General features: G+C 38.6%; 1 protein-coding gene across 5 annotated transcripts in view; it reads right to left on the bottom strand.

Moving 5' to 3' along the window:
* The window catches only part of CACNA2D1 (calcium voltage-gated channel auxiliary subunit alpha2delta 1), a 669683-nt gene that overhangs the window by 17542 nt on the left and 631673 nt on the right, over nucleotides 1-20468 (bottom strand). For all 5 annotated transcript variants that reach the window (XM_059725817.1, XM_059725819.1, XM_059725820.1 and 2 more), the window contains 12 exons: nucleotides 14507-14591; nucleotides 14169-14234; nucleotides 11789-11892; nucleotides 10798-10884; nucleotides 10373-10440; nucleotides 9013-9051; nucleotides 7496-7567; nucleotides 6352-6504; nucleotides 6208-6260; nucleotides 3211-3266; nucleotides 2952-3081; nucleotides 1050-1162 (listed from right to left, as the gene is read on the bottom strand). In XM_059725817.1, coding sequence (XP_059581800.1) covers nucleotides 1050-1162; nucleotides 2952-3081; nucleotides 3211-3266; nucleotides 6208-6260; nucleotides 6352-6504; nucleotides 7496-7567; nucleotides 9013-9051; nucleotides 10373-10440; nucleotides 10798-10884; nucleotides 11789-11892; nucleotides 14169-14234; nucleotides 14507-14591 — 1026 coding nt within the window. The remainder of the gene's footprint in view (nucleotides 1-1049; nucleotides 1163-2951; nucleotides 3082-3210; nucleotides 3267-6207; nucleotides 6261-6351; nucleotides 6505-7495; nucleotides 7568-9012; nucleotides 9052-10372; nucleotides 10441-10797; nucleotides 10885-11788; nucleotides 11893-14168; nucleotides 14235-14506; nucleotides 14592-20468) is intronic.

Here is a 20468-nt window from a genome sequence, read left to right as displayed (position 1 = left end):
CAGGAGTCATGGCACCAGAAGGAGCACAAGCAAGAAGGAGCAGGCACCTGTAACCTAATGGTTGAGGCAGTCCACTGAGGTGGGAATCCTGCTGCTGCCAGCACTGTTTACAGTGGCAGTAATTGGAGGGCAAAAAAGCCAGAAATCACGCTAGCAGCAAAGACTGGACCTAGGGCTCCCTTTTCTGGGTAATTGCCATAGGTAGTTGCTTTCTCCAAGTGCTGCACATTGCATTAAACAAGTATTGCTTTAAAACGTGGGGGGAGAGGGAGAGAGAGAAAATGCGTGAGAGAGCGCCCTAGCTACAGAGACCGAGAGCAGCACCCGCCTCACCAGGAGCGACTTCATGGCAGATACTTTAACTGGCCACCATTGACTCCAGCACTGCTAGCCCCTAATGACTTGCCAGCTTTATCTTGGGCTGCCTCTTCCATGTTGCACCTCTCAAGTGAGACATCACTTTTTATTCTGCCATCTCCATCTATAATGCCTGCACACCACAGTTCTTCCGATGTACCTGAACGGGAGTTTTTGCCTCTACTCTTATTTTATAGTGAGGTGCAGGCAATTAGCATATAAGCACTAAGATTTGATCAGCTCAAGCACTACAGGTAGCCTGAACGTGTGCTCAGCTCCCAGGTCAGGTGACCAACTAAGACCTTTGGATGTACTTCCCATTCCTGGGCCCTGAAATTGAACCGATGTCAGGGTACTAAGGTAACAGGCAAGTGGGTATCAAGTGAAGGCACACATGGCCTACCAACACATCAGAGTCTTTTATAGTGTGAAAAATCCCATATATTTCCTCGGCACGGGAATACACATGAAGATCAGCAAATCAAAAATGTATTTAATCAACTATGGAAATATTTCAGAAGATCCTTTTTGGGTTTTGTTATGTAGAAATTCTGCATGGTAATCACTGGTTGACACGGGTGCTACAGTGTTGCATGCCACTAAATGTAGAGAGAGGGGTCCTATATCATATTCCAATATTTGCTAAGCAGTCATGAATCAACCTAACCAGTAGACCCGTTCTTAAAGGATACCCGGCTTTTCTGCTTGCATCAATGGTTTTGGATCACAAGAGCGGCACAGAAATTGGCTGTCACTGATTATGAATACTAGATTGGTGTTTGAAATCTTCTCCGCATGATAAAGTCTAAAAAAAAAAAAAAGAACCATAATTCCCATTACATGAAATGAGGGGGGGGGAGGAGGTTGCACTTATTCATGAAATCAGAAGAAACTCTTAGAAATACATAGACTAAATTCAGCTGCTAATGCAGGAAAAGCATGTTTTATATGAACAGCAAAGGATGGCTAAGGGAAATTTTGCAATCCTTTTGACAGGTGCATTGCTTCCTTTAGAGTAAAAGCAGGGATGGAAAAATGGAAAAAAGGACACAGGGTGACTTTATATTAACATGTAACCAGAAGCATATGGCTAACTCAGTAGCTGTGCTGAGAAGGGAAACCAGTTCAGCCACAATTTTATTGCCAAGGCAGGGTGGAAAAACATACTACACTGAAAAAAGTTGGACAAGAAAGCCTGTTACAGCTAAAGGAAACGACTACTTCTTTGTTCACTTAGTATCCTTGCATGCCTAAAATATATTTGATGTCCCATTATATCTTTTAGGTATGATATCTCCTATCTTAGACACCAGAGTTAAGAGTATTTCTGTACAACCAATGGTTGTTTTTGGTATTTCAAATGCAAAGGAAGTTAGATTGACATATAGATAGATGCAAAACTAAAATAGATATATTCAAGAAAGGTAAAAAAATAACGTAAAACATTTCTCAGCAATGGAAAAAATGATTTTAGGATGTTTGTTCTTGTTTTGAAATTAGAAAATTATATCTATTTTACCCTGTCAATCTTTTCTACCCATCTAAAGCAAAAAGGCAAAAGTTATCCTTTGTTTTAAATGGAGATAACTTCATTCATCTCAGCAGGATTACTTTTGCCTATTCACAGTTTAAATTTTACCCAGCTGCTCCATTATATTGAGAATTTGAGGAATATTGAATTACACATATGAATTAAATCAGCAGAATTACTGGACAACAAGGGAAAATGTGAAAAAGCTGATCAGTACTTTGAACATGTCCTGACTTTCAATTTGATAATGGGACAAATGGGAAAAGTATCTCAGTTAGAAATATTTGAGATAGAATCCCAAAAGTTCAATAAATGAATTTTTAAAAATACTTAAACACCTTTATAAATAAAATGTCTTAAAATACATACAAGATAGTTCCATAAAACATAAAAATGCAACTCAGAAATTGTTAATACTGCATGCTAGTGCATACCCATCACCCCCAAATAAAATAACTACCTTGTTTTGGGAAGCAGAATGAGAGAGAAGGAGGGACAGTCTACTCTTCAACAGCACTCACTCTCTCCTTGTAACTCTGTCGCTCCAGCCTTAATAACACTGTCACAGTCACTGCCAAGTTGGTAGCAGCTTTTGGCAGAGCAGCCGAATTCAGCAGTGGTTTTGACAGGGTTAAGGCTTGAGCATCAGACTGCAAGGACAGGGTGTGAGATGCTGAGGAGTGGACTCTCCTGCATGCTGCTGAGACCAGCACAGAGCCAGCCCCTGGTAGCCACTCCAGTGCAGAAATCAGCTGCCCTGCTTAAAAGACACACTCTAATTTGGGATGATAATTTTTTTAGGCAAAGGATATATGTGCTATGAGAGTAAATACTGTAAATTAAATAATTACAGATAGTATAATGCTGTTTCAAGCAAGAATCCTAAACATATCCATGTAAACATACACTTAACTATACATGCTGTAGTGTTGTGCAACACTAAATATTACTTAACCTTTCCACTATGTGTGATGTAGCTAATGCGTGGATGAATTTACCCTGTAATTACCTTTTCTAGAATTCGCATGGACAAGAACTGTTTTGCATAGTGAAAAAAAATTACCTGGAACAGTTAATACAGTCTACGATCCCAATGAAGGATTTATCATCATTTTCAAAGAAATACTGAGTTTGCTCAGTAATGCAGCTCTGTTTTGACAGGGCAGCCGTCAAATCATCGTCATCCATGTCCACTGAGAGACAGAGAGGGAAAACAAAGGCATTGCCAACTTAGGGATACAAAGAAGAGGGTAAAATTTGGCCGTGTGCCTGGAGTTATACCTTTTACCTTACGCTGCCCCCCAAACAAACCATGCATTCACCTGCTTCCAGGAAACGAGGAAAAGTCAGGCTCAGAAACAACTGCTGTAAAATAGACCTGAAGAGAGAAAAACAAAAGTTTTGTTAATTAAGTAACGATTGGTTGCTATTTTGTCTATAGCTTTGCTGTCCCCAATGTTTTCTTGGGTTTCTAACTGAGCAACATCTTACTTTAATTACACTTACACCAGCTCATGTGACTGCTATTATCTGCTATATTTTGTTGATCACCTTCTTCCTTCCTTCCCTCATATGCTGTCTGATTGTCACTATTCACTGCCCTTATACATGTGTCAGCTAGCAGAAATGGTAAAGAGCACTTTAACTGTGATCCTTTTAGATCTCTGATTTTTGTGGAATAAAGATGCCTTTAAAATCCTTTAAAATAAAGGTCCTTTTAAAATCTGCACCCTACCCCAGACTCATTGGCCTCCTAGCACTTTACACCTGACAACAGTCCTGGAAGGCAGAGAAATACTGGCATATTCAAACTACTTTATACATTTATAAGCCCACATCCATTCTTGCATTTCAGATCACCTCTGTCATTTCTTCCTGGATGAATATCTTCAGTGTATCTTTTGTATAAGTTTAGGATGGCTAAAATAAGCTCTGTTTTTCCTTATTCACATCTATATTATTTCTATTTCAAATACTTTATTTCTGTTGCAGAAACTTCCGAACTTGCACTTCTCTCTCCAGGTTTGACACACTGTCAAAAACAATGAATCACTACCTTTACCTGGAATCCTTCCTGGGCTCCTCCAAACTGCAACCTTTTCTCTTGTAGGCCTAACTTTTGCCGACGTATCTGACCTACTGCCTTCAGTGGAAAACTGTTACAAACTGATGAATATGCCTCACAAGTCTGAGGCTCTCTCTCCATGGATACTGGTTATTTGGGCTAAGAAAAAAAGGTGGCAATATACAATACTAGTCATATGTACTGTTAGCTACAGACAACAGTGTGTCATGGTATCTACACAGCCTATGGAGCTGAGGCAGAACTTGGACTATATATTTTTTTTTATTCCCTCATTTTTTGCTCCACCCAAAATGCTGGCCTCTGTGTTCCTTTGGTTTCATTCTCCTGTTCCTGGACATATCCTCAAAGGAAAGGGATCTCCAAGTCACCCCTGTGATTAGGACTTGACAGCACTGCATGAGAGGGCTCATTTTATTCCTACAACATTGTTGGTAAGGATCACTGAATGGGCAGCATACAGTCCTCGGGGATGAAGACATATCTTGTTATTTAATGACCCAACTTTCTGATAAAGAAATTAAGTCTCACGTAGCACTGTAGATGTGAAGAAGGTTAACACAGAGAATTTACTGAGGATGAATGAGGAAAAGAAGCTTGGAGAAATTATGAATAGCAAGAGTGCATAGGAGAGAAGATATTTACTCCTTAATCAAATTCTAATGCTCCCCACATAAATGTTAAAAATTACTTACTTTTTCATACATTTTTGCCTGAAATGCAATGGTTTTCTTTAACCTGGCTTCTCCTATTTCTCTGCTTTGCTTTCACCAGCTGGTTTGCTAAATCCATTCTGATATTTTTTTTTTACTCTGCTTCCTTAATGGCCTTCTCTGCCTCTTCTAACCTAGATTCCAGTTTTAAAAATTCCACAGAAGATACTTTATGGTATGCTTTCAATTGTAACATTGGGGAATACAAGGCCCAACTCTAAATTGAGTCCAGACCACTGCATCTGATTTGAGAATTGATAATCCAAATTTCTCTGTCTGAGCAAAGATTAGGTTTCTTCTATGGATTATTGCCCATCTTCAGTTTTTGAGGTTCATTTTTATTCTAGAAAACAAAGATCTTAACTACTCCTGCTAGCTAAATGTACCAATAAAAAAATGGGCAATATCTTCAAAGTGCCATCTGTCAGACAACTGCTACACATCTGTTCAAGTGTAATAAAATACTTACCTCCAGATAATAGACAGCATATCCCACCATGCTAATTGTTACTTGGAGGAATCATTACAAATCTTTGCAATGGGGAAAGGGTCAGAGGGTGCACTTCACATCATTGTAGAAGGCCTGTCCAATATATACCATCCCGCTTAAGTCCCAATTAAACCTTTGCCATGTGGGTGAACTAACATATATGGGCTGATATTGCCAATACACACTGGCTGAATTTATTCTTATCTGTGACATAAAACTACCAAAATCATTCCTATAGTTATTGCTCATTATATATGGATCTAAATCAAAATGAGACAATGCTGCTATGTGGAGCTTTAGCTTAAAGATTTATACATTATTGTATTTAGCTAAAATACTAGTCACTTTAGTACAGTAATAAGTATAATCCTGGCTCCATAAAAATCAAAGACAAAATCCCCCCAAGTTAAAGCTCCTACTTTTCCAATCTACAGTAGTCTGTCAGGTAGATGTTATCTACATGAAATGTAGTTGTGCTGAAATGGAGCCAAATAAAAAAACCGGAAGTTTTTATCATGTGCTGTGTGACATATGGTTGTTTCCTTTCAGAGGTGTTATTACGTTTATGGGCTCTTCCACAAAAACAAAACAAAACAACCAAGAACCACTGAATACTACTAATCGATGTATTTTGATGTCACATGATGTTCCTAAATAAACTTCCTTACTTTTTCCAGTGGAAGCTGATATGCATTTTAGCAAAATGATTTACTATACTAAGGATTGAAAATTGATTCTTCATCAGCTTGCTAGAATGAATTAAAAACTATATTGTATTGTATTATGGAAACATATAATCAATAATTATGAATAGGTTAATTTGATCTGAAATCTGCCAGGCAGAAATCTCAGTTTAGGATAATTAACCTAAAACAAACATCTTCCACCTACACATGAAGGTTAGAGTGAAAGTTGAGAATTACAAAGTCTGGGAAGACTAATTTTGATTTATGATCAAAGAAGCTTCCAAGAAGCCTTCACAGAATAAAGTGACTACCGTTTTTATATACATTATTAGAATATTAGAACTTACCAGGCAGCTGCAGAGGCCCACCATCCTAAATGCAAAATATCTGCTATTGTTGGCTGGAAAAACATGATAAAGAACATGCCATTAGTACATGGCATCTGTATGTCCATAAAAGAAATGATGATAATTTGGCAAAGGGACACTGACCACATATGCAGAACGAAGGCCAGCTCCTTGCTTTGGTTCTTCTTCAGGATCACATACAGACTGATAATCGTACGACTTGTTAAATGCATATAATGACATGTTAATGAGATTTCGCATCAAGCCAGGATCAATTTCACCAAAGAATCTTCCAATCTGGTATTAAAAAAAAAAGTGTCAATAAAAACACTTCTGAACATTTTTATGACATGACAGGTAAAAAAATTAGAAAAAAAATCTCAACAATTTTATTTATTTAAAAAACATGGTGTTTTGATGGAATGGATGTTTTTAATAACTGAAAAGCTGAAATACTTGTGGTATTATTTACCAAAGATTTAATTCTCAATTCCCCAGACAACCACAAAACCAGTAGCATAACTAGGGCGGGGCGACCAGGGCAGCAGCCCAAGGTACCAACTTGGGGTGGAGGCATAAAAATAGCAGCTTCTGCTGCAGCTGTGCAGCCATCCCAGCAGCACAATGACAGCTGGATGTCACTACTGCCCCCCATGTGTGTCCTGATGTCTTGGGTGCCTGGCTTCCTGTTACATCTCTAATCAAAACTACACATAATCTTCCACAATTTAGTCCTTAGTTACTAGGCATGTGTGAAGCAGCTAGTATTTGCTTCAGATTCAGATTTGGCCAATTCGGGGGGCAGTGATTTGATTTGGTGATTTGAATCACTACCCCAAACTGATTCACCCGACTCTAATTCGGAGATTTTGCCACTGCCGAGTCGGCCAAATCTCCGAATCAAACAGGCCCCATCCTCTAAGTGCTCTCCCAGCCCCCTCCATGGCTGCCCTGCCCAGCCCCAGCTCCCGGCTCTTTAAAAAAAAAAAAAAAAAGCCTTATTAGTTACTATCCTAAATCACTATGACCAAACTCATATTAATACATGTGTGGGACTGCCGAGACATTAGTAAGACTCTGATAAAAGCCATTAAACTACATTTTCATTTGGGTCCAGACATATTATTTCCAATCTGTGGAATTACATCATTTTGATTTAAATAAAGTAAATATAAAAAAATGAAATGTCTTATAGTATGATCTTCTATTGGCAATACAAGATAGCTACAATACTGCTCCTTATCAGCCAAGACAATTTCTTCTCCTATAATATTTAAAACATACCCACCTGCTGGGTATACTCATCCCGATTTGACATCAAAAGAAATCCACCATCATCAAGAATAACACAGTCGACATGCTATAAAAAAGGGAAAAAAATCATATGTATTTTAGAAAAGATATGGAAACGTGCTCTTTTACAAGCAAGCAGATGCCCTGAGAAAATGCTGACAGACTCAAATTCATGCCCCTCTTTTCAAAAGAAATCAGCCTGGCTATAAATAATCTATGAATTTAGATTAGTTTCCAACCATCAGAACCTAGGAGGTCCATGTTAAAATTTATATTAAGGATTTTAGGCAAATTCCTGGGTTGCACATTCAATTCTCAATTGATCCAGTAATTTGACCCTCTTTTATTCCTATTAACACCTGGCAAAGGTGTTTCGGGTTTGGCACCTGGTATTCAGACAGTGTAGTAATACAGATTATATGACAACTCTGGAACACAGCCAATAGAAGTGGATCTATAACAGTACCATAAAAGTTTGAACAGATCAAGGGGCTGCTCATGACTTTAAGTGTATGTTGTTTTGTAAATGACTATTGGCTCAGAATACTTTACTAGTCCCAAGAGTGCCATGTTCTTGTAACAGCCCTATAAAGTGACCAAAACTTTTGATCTGCTCTTGCCTTTATGCCACGGGACTTTTTTTAATTTGCGTCTTAAAGTTAAGTCTCAAGATAGCAGACCCTAGTCTTGCTGCCTATTATTATTTCATTTTAATTAATGTATTTTAATCTCTCTTTTCCACCCTGGCCAAGTGTCAGGTGCTGGAAGTGGAAAGTCAATTAATTAATTATAACCCATACACTCTAGATACCTGTGTGGTCTGAGATTTTGAAGGTACTGATGGGCTAGCTAATTAGCTGACCTACTCAATTAACCTGCGTGATATAATTGCTACATTCAACAGTCGTTCTCCAAACCATACAAGGACCTCGTATAAATCCAGATTTAGGAAAGCAATATTAATATACCATCACATGCTCAAAATAGGAAATCTAGTAGTCTTTTCCTCCCTCTCTCCCCTTCCCCTCCCCACAATGTACAGAGAGTCTATGAGGTAAGTAATGAATTTACAATTCTTTAGTTAACATGTTGCATTTTCCCCTCTCCCCACATTCCCTGTCCTCTTTTGTCTTTCTCCTTCTCGTATCCATTTTTTATCCTGTTCTCTCTCTTATTCAATATCAGATCGGTATTCCCTAATCAAATTCTTTGTTGCTGTCTCACATAATATTTTATCCTGTTCTTTGTTTCTCCGTAGCTCTTTTATATCCTTTAGTTTTTGATGACTCCATTACCTACTGTTTCATTAATCTCTCCCCCTACTCCTTCTCTTTCTATCAGAATCATCTACCATTTCTTCCAAAACAGGCAAGTAGATAACTCTGGAAAGGTTGCTTCTGTGCATGCCGTTCAGGAAGTAACTAGTGGCCATATTTTTTGATAGACCCAAAGAATAGGCAAAGAGGACTCTTTTTCTATCTGCTAGGTATTTAATTAAAAGTGCATTCTTACCATACTGTTTCTTTCACAGCCACAGAGTTCACTGTTGCACTGAAAAGAAACAAATAAAACTGTGTTTAGGAAACTGCTTCTGTACTACGTGGTGATGTTCACTGTCTTAAGAGTACAAATGCTTGCACTGAATTCAAGATGAAGCCAAGTGTTCTTGTGTCCATATATGCCATCAATTTATCTTCAGGTATTATACTGCCACCCATCATGATAATAGCAGAGCTCCTTCCTTATGTAGTCAATAGTAATAGCAAAACGCCCAATGGCCTTTCTGTCTGGTTTGGTTTTAATTACATCTGAGTTATGAGAATGTCTGGGGAAGTTTAGGAATAGTACACTCTATATCTATGCAAGGGGTTGAAATAGATGACCCCTGAAGTCCCTTTCAACACTACGGTTGTAAGATAAAGTGCTTATGTTCTGTACATAGGAAAATACATAGGAACACTCCCTATTGGCCTTTTGTAGAGATATTTGCACACTGAGTTTTACTGAAAAGTGAAACTAACTGATCAAGTCGGACTGCACGTTTTAAACAGCTTAGTGACTTTTTTCTCCAAGCATGCCTCTTTATTCTCTCCCTCCCCCCATTTTTTTTTCTTTCTGTTATAATGGTCCATACAGTCCCCAGACAATTCCACATATTCTCTCGCACCCACTGAATTTCTACATGTCTAATTTTTCTTTCATATACCCAGCTTGCTTTGTTTATGTGCTGATGATCTAGGCCAAAGCAATTGCTTCTCTGCACTTTGCTTGTCAAAAGTGCGATAAAGGCCAGGTAAAGATCTGAGCTTCCCAAATGTAGCAGTCATCTCTGACTCATTCAGTTACTCCATGCATGCCTAACTTTTCCCCTTTTAAATGTATGAGGGTCTTCCTTCACTGGTCCTACCAACACATATTCTCCTGACCCCATTCACATCCACAAATGAACTACGGGAATCTGGTTAACAACATGCTTACCACCTGAGTTCTCAGTTTCAGTATAAACCCTTAACTGCAGCTGCCTACCTTTTTTCCCTGCTAAACAAAAGTTGGTTTGCAATTATAAGGAGACCCCAACCAGCTTTTCTGGAGAGATTTGATTTGTTAATACATTCTGTTGTTTGAAAGAAGGTCTCTCATGTCATTTTCCATGGTTTATTCTGCTCTAACTTCCAAGTAAATAATTGAAAAAATGCATTCTGCTTTTATATAGATTTATTTTGTGTGTTTGGATTATTTAAATGTGTGCCAGTTGGCAACCATGCACCAAATATAAAATTAAAATATAGTAACGCTATGTCAGCCTATGGATGTGCCTAGATACTTTTGAAAGATGTAAATTAAGTTCAATAGAAGACAACCAATTCCTTACCAGGCTCTTGATTGTGGTTTTTGTAAAGTTTTCCATCCAACTGTTTGTATCAATTTTTACTCCAACAACTAACAGGATAGACAAGAAAGGCTATTTAGTAAAATGTAAGAAAAATGAAGGAACCAACAGCAAAGGAAAACCATCACAATAAAAAGTAATATAGGAAATGAAAAGAAGAAATCTTATTTTTGATCATTCACCTGCCCTCTAAGACCCTTTCTCAGATTAATAAACTAGATATTTTTATACAGACACTGCTAGATCTTTGGCTTGGTTTCTACCAACAAAATTAAAATAGTCTTGTGGAAAAGAATGTTTGATAAACAGAAGCTGCTTTGTGATTGCAATTAGATTTCTCAATGACCTTAACGAAGGGCAATAACAAAAGAACTTTTGTATTTAGTGTCTGAAGCGTTCCACCTTACCTGCAGGTTTGAGAAGTTTTCCATTAATGGTTATTTCCACAGCCTTGCTTACCATAATACCTGTTTCATAGGTATTGAAACCAGTCTCTGGGGGTACAGGAAAAAGGGAGTTAAGAGTAACGCAATCTTCTTCCATTCAAAAAAGAAAAATAAAGTAGCCATCCTCTCCCAGTCCATCCTCAAACTTGAAACAAGCTATTATTTAAAAGGTAAACTCAGAAATTTTGCAATCAGGCTAAAAATATATATTTGAAATAACTGCAACATAATATTTCCTGCATCTAAGAAGGAGACTATTTCAGTCACTACAGCCTCTGCTTTAGAGGAGTTTTACAAGGTTAACACTCCTCAGCATCCAGTAATGAGCTCTTCTCTCTAATCAGGTTATTATTGGGCATTTTATTAGGTTTTAAGTAGTACAGAAGGTCACAACCATTTCAGGAGAATAATGTTCATCTGTAAAATAATGAAAATGCATACATTTTATTGTTAAATGAAGCAGTAGATTGTTTTTGTGGATCTTTTATACCTGCTGTCCTTGAGACTAGATCTAATTCTGATGAGTTCTAGCAACTCAGCTAGACAAGACTGCTATGAGAGCACCTCTCTAACTGTGATACTGATATATGAGGAGAGTGCATGCCTATGATTGCCTTCAACAAAAAATATGCATTTGAGAAAGATTTGAATTAATTACATTTAAAGCTATCTGCACATGTCTTTGCCCATTAGCCATAGATTCAAATATATAGAGCACAGATCATATATTGGGATTGGCAGCAAAAGATTATTTCCACTGATAAGAGGCTATTTCCATAACTGAGCATCATTTTTCTCAGAGCTGCTGCTCCAGTGAACTGCCAGACTGTACTGGAACAGCAATATTGCAAACTATGCCAAAGCTGTGATCTCAAATGGTAGAAAGCAAGCATCCAAGATCATATTTATGCTTTGCAGACAACTTTGTAGTTTCAGAGTAATGAGGACTTACTGTTGTAGTATGGAGCGGTGAAGATATAGTTGTCATTATCCAAGCTCCGTTTATAGAAGCTGAGTTCATAAGTTTCAGGCTTTTCACCCCAATCTTCTCCTGCCCTAAATATGAAAAAGAAAATGCATGGGAACAAGAGAGATGGTTAGCTTTTCATTTTAAGTTGAACAGAAAAATATGTGTGGGTATCTTAACTGACAACTTCCACTTCTTACAGTTCTCACATACTGCATTACTGCCTACCTTAAAAAAAAAAAAAAAAAATTCTGAGCTTTCACCAACTTATTTGCAAGCTCCAGTGATGAAAACAAGAAGAAAACACAAAAATGGGAGAAAAGGTTCCTGACAACAATATGTATGGGTTTTGATGTTTTTAGGTATATATTCTGAAAAACATCTGTGCATAACTGGTTTTAAGCCATATAAATATAGATTTATTTTGCATGGCATCTTTTGCACATCATTTCACAATACTTTATAGAGTTAACTAATAATAGAAGAAAATAGAATAAGTTTTTGAGACAAGCCCATTGCAGACAATTACCCATTACAATGCCTCACGAGGAACAATATACAAAGTAATACAAGGAAAAGTTACATTTGCCATTTAAATATGTATCAATGTAATATCCCTGCCCTGCTCCCAGCATGAATCATTAAAGGTGAATTTTTTCATGACATGGTAGGAAATCTGATTATTTCATTTGGCCTTTATGCTCTCCATTAAAGTATCACCATTCCTCCTCTAAGTCCTGGGACAGCATGGTATATTCTAAAGCGCCGACTGCTAAAGTATTCAAGCTTGTCTGCTTCTCAAATACTTTGGAGCAATTATGAGTTAAAATAGCAAGACTATTATTCCAAGATCTAATGCTATTCTGTGCTAATAAGATGTTTGGGTCCCTGTGACCTGCTTGGTACTTAGTATGAATTCAGTAACATTACAAGCCAGTTTCATGTGGTGACATTGCTAAAATCTGCTTATAAAAAAATCAGGATAGAGGTATTTGTTCCCCTATGTAACAAGGCAGATTTATTCAGCAGAAGTTGCTCTCAGTTGTACTCATTCAGTGCACCAAAGTATCTGATTTAAAGAAAGATCAGCTGATTTCTCCTTTCAAATTCACCTGAACTGTAGGCATCCATGAAAAAGCTAATCGTCAGTGGTTAGAACAGCTCACACTTTACTCTCTTATTCATTCTCCTCAACTTTGCTCTCAAATGTTTTTTATCTGCATCAAACCCAAAACCACTTGGACTTTTCAAAGTTCACAGAGCAAGAGCCACACAATACAGAAAAGGTCAGCATATCTCATTACAAGGTGGATAATACTTGGTTAAGCATTTGTCTCTAAGCCTGTGCCCCTTCTCTACCAGAAACAAATCACCTTTAGGCGCACAGAAATTGCAGGTGCCTCAAACCTAAATGGACTTGTCCTGATAGATAAAATGGGGATATTTCCCTGAGCTAGTTTTGCATAATTGAAATGCCTGAATAATATGAAAACTAATTTTTCGGAAGCACTACAACAGTTGCAGGGGGGGCAACCTGTTTTGCAGGCATGCCACAGATTAGCCCCGCACCTTTCTGAAGTGCCCCTCTGATCCCCTTCCCCTGCCCAACCTGCTGCTCTGCTACCTGCTTCCTGCCCTGCGTTCCCTGCCTGATCTGCTACTTTACTTTCTTCCCCTGCTCTTTTCTGCTGCGGTGCTTCCTGGTCCATCCTTGCTCAGTGCTGCAGGTTGGCTGCTCATTCACTATTAGATGCTTCTAATTTTAGCCTGGGCTATCCATAATATAATCATATTAGAACGGGAGAAGGAGAAAGAAGAGAATAGGCAGATGGGTAGTGAACGTGTCATATTCGGTTAAGCGCTCTGTGTCTACAAAAGAGAAGTTATTTCAGTTTGGATACCAATATTTTCATCCCATCATGACAAAACTAGAATAGGTGAGTCAGCCCTGTAACTTCACTTCAGTGTGTGGAGATGACTGCAGATAGACTGCTGGGTATGACGAGCTCTGCGTGGGCAACAATATTTTCAAGGACAGGAAAAATGACACACAACCAACTGAATAATTATAGAAAACTGCTTTCACTTTTGGTTCTTTTTTTTTGTATTAACGGTTAAGCAATTATGAAAGATATTGCAGGAATCCTCTTACCTAGTACATACAACAAAAGAAACAGCAAGGTTATTTTAACCTTGTATGAAAAGTATAGGACAAGACAACTTAAATAATGGCATTGCTTTTCTTTTCTACATCTTTTGGGTTCCTAGCTATTTCACTTGTACATGTAACATGCATTATTTTGATATTCTAAACCAACAGCTTGCAAATACTCTCACATTATATTATTCAAAAATAAAATCTTACTTTCTCGGATACACTCTAGTGATTCCACCATCCGTAACAACAAAATGTGCAACAACTCCATTATTACTGAAAAAGAGAGAGGTCTAAATGAAAACTAACTCAAATCATTACCAGCTTCACCACCACAATAGTCATTGTTTAAGTAAATAGTCGTAAAGAAACCACCTACAGCTTTTACCCAGCATTAAATACTCAAATATACATACATTTAGCAAATCTAGTTTTACATATTGACTTTGATTTCAAACAACAAAACAAATTGTACTTTTGGAGTTTCAATATTTGTAAAATTCCAAAAATGCACCACAAGCTATATAGGTAACAAAAAGTGTACTCACAGAGCCTGCTTACTCCAGTAATTCTGCGCAAGGTCATCTGTAAATCCAGCATCCAGCAAAACTCGAATGACCATATCAGTATTACCTAGCAAAAAAGACAAGTTAAAATCACTGAGAGCATATGATTTTTAGGTCTTTAAAACCTGATACAAATAAAACTCCAAGTTGCCAGGCTCCTGACAACTAAAACATTCACGGCTTCTGATGAGAATTTATGTGCAGGTTAATTAAATAGTTCGGCCCAAACTGTGAAACTAGAGATGTTCAGTTTGACTACTAAATCACTACATAGGTTCAAGTTAGACTGCTTTATATTGTTCATCCACATCTGTTTGTATCCAAAATGACCTGGTTTTAGAGATGAAAATGTCTGCTGCTCCCAGACTGCAAGAGGAGTTTCAGATGTTGAACAGCACTGAAAATCAGACCATTTTTACTTAGGTGCCTAAAAATAAGTAAACTATTTTACAATATTTAGCTTAACTTCAGCTTTGCCACCATTACATCCTATAAAGCTATCCATATGCCAGCAAAATAAACAAGTTGTTTAATGGCGAAGGATCCCAATTTTGCAAGGATGCTCTAGCAAAGATGTAAGTTAGCATATTGTTATTGTTGAAAGCACATTTTCACTCAAACATCTGACATTTCCACTTTTTCACACCATGTAATTATACAAAATGCAGTGCCTGCTCTTTTCCGCACAGCAAAGAGTTTCTTTGCAGAAAATGAAGAAACCTCTTCCAATTATAAAAATAAATCTACTGAACCTACTAGTTAAGAGCGTTCTAAAAATACAAAAAACACCAAGCAATTTTTCCTTCCCTTGATGATGAATATATTTTAAACTATCAGATTATATAGGTTATATCTTCATTAGAGCTTGAAAAGATTCAGATGTCATTGTTTCTTGGGTTTTGCTGGGGACAGAATGAGAAGATTGGAGAAATGAGAAAATTTTGCAGGAGAAAATTCTTTAAATTCCGTATTGAAGTAAATATTATAAATTTTTACTTGACAGTCATGGCAGATTCAAATGAAAGCGGTGAAACAAACAGAAACACCCTCTGTCTGACTCCAAGGCCAGTCGGAGTCGCTGTGGTAGAAATCTGTGATTAGCTCCAGATATGATCTTACAAACATTTTCTTCAGTTTTGCTCCTCAGTTTCATTCTGAGGCTTGGATTCAAACAACCTCAGAATGTTACTTGGGCAAAAGCCAACTTTTAACTATTTCCACATCAACATGAAAAAGGTCAATTAATCCAATTTAAAACCTGAATTTATAATGAAGCCTTCTGCAATTCAACTTCCAGACCCCATTCTAACCTGTGCTGATCCAATCTCCATTAATACTGAAAAAGTATAATGAACTGTTACGTTTGTCAACACTTTTCTTACCCGTTCGGGAGAATGCTTATTAAAAGTGAATTATAGTTAAGAAAAAATAAATTTGAATATCATTTTGAATTTTAAATGGAAAGGTAGCAGTAATTTGACAATCTGCTGTGTGGTTTAATTACTCCCGAAAGCCCTAGCATGTACCAAAGCTGTCACTAAATGTGTCCTTAACACTCATTTAAAGAACAGTAATACATATTATTGGTTTAGAGTTTTCATTTTCTAAAATTTCTTTCTGATTTATGCCATTTGAGATGAATAATCTCATTTCCAAGATTGACTCTGGAGATACAAGCAAAATGATAGTCATTATATAACTATACTATGTGGATATAAGACAAATGTGAGGACGGTTACATAAAAGTGAGTAAGTTTTATAGAGTTAGCTTGTGAAAGCATTTCACATGTGGTTAGGTGGTCATACCATTCTAGTTAAGTGGTTTAACAAAACTTGTGTTTTATATAAAAACTATCAGACACAAAAATTGAGAATGTGACATGTCTGCTTCAGTGAAAATTGATTCCAGATAGTGACAGATACCAGAGAGATAGACGTCTATTTTTCTCTCAAATTACTAACAATGCTAACAGGAGACACATACTGAAACACATACATTCATTATGCTATTAAAGCCTGATGCACAGTTGTATACTTGAGTTCACTTTGGTTTTAGATGCATTACTTCATCCAGCAACATTTTCCATAATTACAATGGGCTATCCTGCTGGAGCTGATGATGAGCTCCAAACCAAAAAACACAACCCAAAAAAACCTGTGTTAACGTACAGTAAAAAAACAACTCATATCATCACATTGTTTCACTCTGAAACATCAGAATGCAGTAATGGCACATTCTCATTACCCAGAGAACATTTTTTGTGCAGCCAGAGTAATAGCTATGACCAAAACAAGGACTTTTGTGTATTTAGATTCCAGCATGTGTTTTTTACTGTTTGTACGTCTATGAGCCAACAAGCTAAGGTTGAGTTCCAAGCTGAATTTTATCTTGTGCCTCTAATGCATTACTTTACTTTGTGTTTAAGTAAAAGAATATTCAATCATTTTGATTTCAATAGGTTTTCACCTCTATGATGAAACTCAGTGCAAAGTCTGAAAACAAAAGGATTACATTGGTATGGTTTTGAGCCTAATTTGACCTTCAGGACCTTAATTACTGGTGACAGTGCATGAACTGGAAATAATCCAGTTTAACTTTAAGAGTCCAAAGTGAGTTTTTTGGGATGACAGAGGAAAATATTCCCAACTTCTTGACCGAGTATATTTGCCATGACAGACACAATAAGCATGAGAAGCATGCAATGCTAATCTTACATGGCTATTTTGCAAAGCAGAACTGCGTTAAGACCTTGATTCAGTCAAATTAAAGACAGTGTAAGCAGTTCCCTGACTACTATATCTATTCAGAAGCTTTAAATTAAGCCCATCTTTAAGTCATCTACTAGATCAGGAATTTACCGAGTCAAAACATCTATGCTCCATGATCAAATCTTCCTCTGAGTTTCCTCAGATGTTTTGGCTTATTATGAGCACCAGATTCTATCTTTGGTTCAACACCTGGCATGGCACTGATGATCCATTTATCCATCCTATACTTCCTTAGCTTGCCTGTGAAAATTTTGTGGGAGACCATATAAAAAGCCTTGCTAATATCAAGGTACATCACATCCACCGGTCTCTTCACATCCACAGAGCCAGTCACATCATCATAGCATAGAAGGCAATCAGGCTGGTCAGGCATGACTTGCCCTTGGTGAATCCATGCTGACTGTTCCTAATCACCTTCTTCTCCTCTACGTGCTTCGAGATGGATTCTTTGAGGATCTGCTCATGATTTTTTCCAGGGACTGAGATGAGGCAGACTGATCTGCAGTTTCCTCCTTTTTGCCTTTGTTAAATACTGGCACTATGTTTGCTCTTTTCCAATCATCCATGACCTGTCCTGATCACCATGAGTTTTCAAAGATGATGGCCAATGGCTTTGCAATCACATCAGCCAACTCCCTCAGCACCCTCTGGTGCATCCCGTCTGCGCCCCTGGATTTATATATGTGCAGCTTTCCTAAATAGTCCCTAACCTGTTCTTTTGCCACTGAGAGCTGCTCACCTCCTCCCCAAACTGTGCTGCAGGAGTCTGGAAGCTGACCTTGCCTATGAAGACTGAGGTGAAATAGGCATTGAGTACATCAGCCTTTTCTCCGTCATCTGTCACAAGGTTGCCTCCCCTATTCAGTAAGGGACCCACACTTTCCCTGAACCTCCTCTTGCTACTGACATACTTGTAGAAACCCTCCTTGTTACCCTTCACATCCCTTGCTGGCTGCAACTCCAATTGTTCTTTGGCTTTCCTGACTTCAACCCTGTGTGCCTGAGCAATGCTCTTATAGTCTTCCCTAGTTATCTATCCAAGTTTCCACTTCTTATAATCTTTGTGTGATTTAGTTTACTGAAGAGTTCCCTGCTAAGCCAAGCTGGTCTTCTACCATACTTGATACTCTTCCTGCGCATCAGGATGGTTTGTTTCTGCACACTTACTAAGGCTTCTTTAACATACAGTCAGATCTCCTGGACTCCTCTGGACTCCCAGATGTTACACTTTAGATGTGTTTATCCAGTTAACCATGTCTTACAGTGTAACCCAGCCACACATTCAGTCAATTAAAAGCAAAATCAGACAATTTTTGTGTAATATTTGGTATCTGGTTTCCATCACACCTTAAAATGAATGTGTGGCTGGGTGGACTGCACCTTTGCTTGAACGGGCCCTGATGTGGTCCCTCCTGGCTGCTGCTCAGCAAATTGGTGACAGTATCAGAACCACACTAGGGTTCAAATGGGCTTCCTGGTTGATCTAGGGACCACAAGTAGGCAAGATGATGACAAGTGTAATTGGGGTTGGATCCCAAGTACAAAATCATGCATCTTGCCAAATACGTGTGGCATGACAGCAGACATTATTGTGGGGACTGTGAATCAGATTCCATTACACCTTTAACCTAATACCTCTCAAAGGCCTAATAACACACATTTAGTATTTGTGGGCATGCTGGCAGGCTTCCCTGTTTTCTGTTGCAGAAAACCCCAGAACTGAACAATCATTCTGTCTTTACAACATTAAGAGTAAAAGTAACCTACAACATTAAGCTATAAGAAAAACAAGTAAAACAGAGTTTCAGATAGCTATGTTTAGTATAAACATATAGGCTAAGTACAGGCAGTCAAAAAGCTTGAGGCAGAATCAATTAAACCTGTGGGGGGGGGGGGGGGGTTCGCTAAGCTGCAAAGATTGGATTGTGAGCAAATGTAACACGAGTTCACCTTTGTTGGAGGTGAAGTAGGCAAATGCCTGTGCTGGCCAGGCCAGAAGGCAGAGGCGCTCCTGTACAGCTCCCAGCCTGGCAGCACAGTCTAGTGGAGCATGGCCATCCCTGATTGGCTGTCAAGTACATGGCCCAAACCCTGTTTTCACATCAGACCCTCCCCTGCCCAGAGCCCTAGGCTGGGGTCTGCACAGGACAGGGGTGCCTTGTGGTAGGGGCTTTTCCCCTGCAGCCCAGCTTTCCCTGCAGCCCTGGTGGGGTGGCAAGGATGGTGGGGTGGGGAACAGAGCCCCTTCAGCCTAACCATAGCACCCCAGCTAGGGTCTGGCACAGCTGGGGGCTTTTCCCCGGCAGCCTGGCTTTCATACCCGCAACCCCTGGGGAGCTCTGTGACAGCTCAGGGGCCAGCTGGGCTCTGATGAAGCAGACAGTGGGTAGAGGCTAGCCTACCTGCCCTGCAAGAGAAGGGTTGGCAGAAGGGGTGCAAAACATCCTGGGATGTTGGGAGACTGAGCGTTAACTTGAGTCAGGAGGGGATCTGGGACGTATGTTAGATAGACTGATATAACCTAAATCAGTTAAGCCTGATACTACATCCATCCATGTTTATCTTAAACTGGTTTTGGTACCCTGCTGCTCTGTCAGAGTGCTGGTATATTTTGGCATTCTTGAAAGCTATGGTCATCAGAAAATTCAAGCTCAAAAGTTAACAATAATGCAACTCTTCAATAGTCTTCCTATAAACACTTCATACTTATTCTGAAACGGGCTCTGGTAGCTGGTAAATATCATGCATTCAGTTGGGAAAGTAGACATTAAGGCTAACTACAGAAAGTCAAAAAGCCTGAGGCTGAATAGATTCAATCTTTGAAGGTAAGTCTAAATTGTATGGACTGAACCAATACGCAAGTGAACAGACATTCATTTTTTATTCTGGAATGATTCTTGTGGAATGGAATGGAGTGGTTCATTCCACTCCATTCCACATGGAACCATTCTGGAATGAATGTCCACTTTTGATTCTGGACATTAACTTTTGATTCTGGAAATACAGCCACATGCTTGGAGGAGCTAGAGCACACCTCCCTGCATGGCTGCAGCAAACATCTTGGGCCACAGCTAGCCTACCCATCCTGCAATGGTGGGGTTTGTGGGGGAGGTGCAAAGCATCCTGAGATGCTGGGGAACTGTGAATTAACTTGAATCTGGACAGGATCTAGGAC

The sequence above is a fragment of the Alligator mississippiensis genome, chromosome 4, assembly GCF_030867095.1.
Source record: "Alligator mississippiensis isolate rAllMis1 chromosome 4, rAllMis1, whole genome shotgun sequence".
Classification (NCBI taxonomy): Eukaryota; Metazoa; Chordata; order Crocodylia; family Alligatoridae; genus Alligator; species Alligator mississippiensis.
The sequence above is the reverse complement of the archived record's forward strand: the minus strand, read 5'-3'. Positions and strand labels throughout refer to the sequence as shown.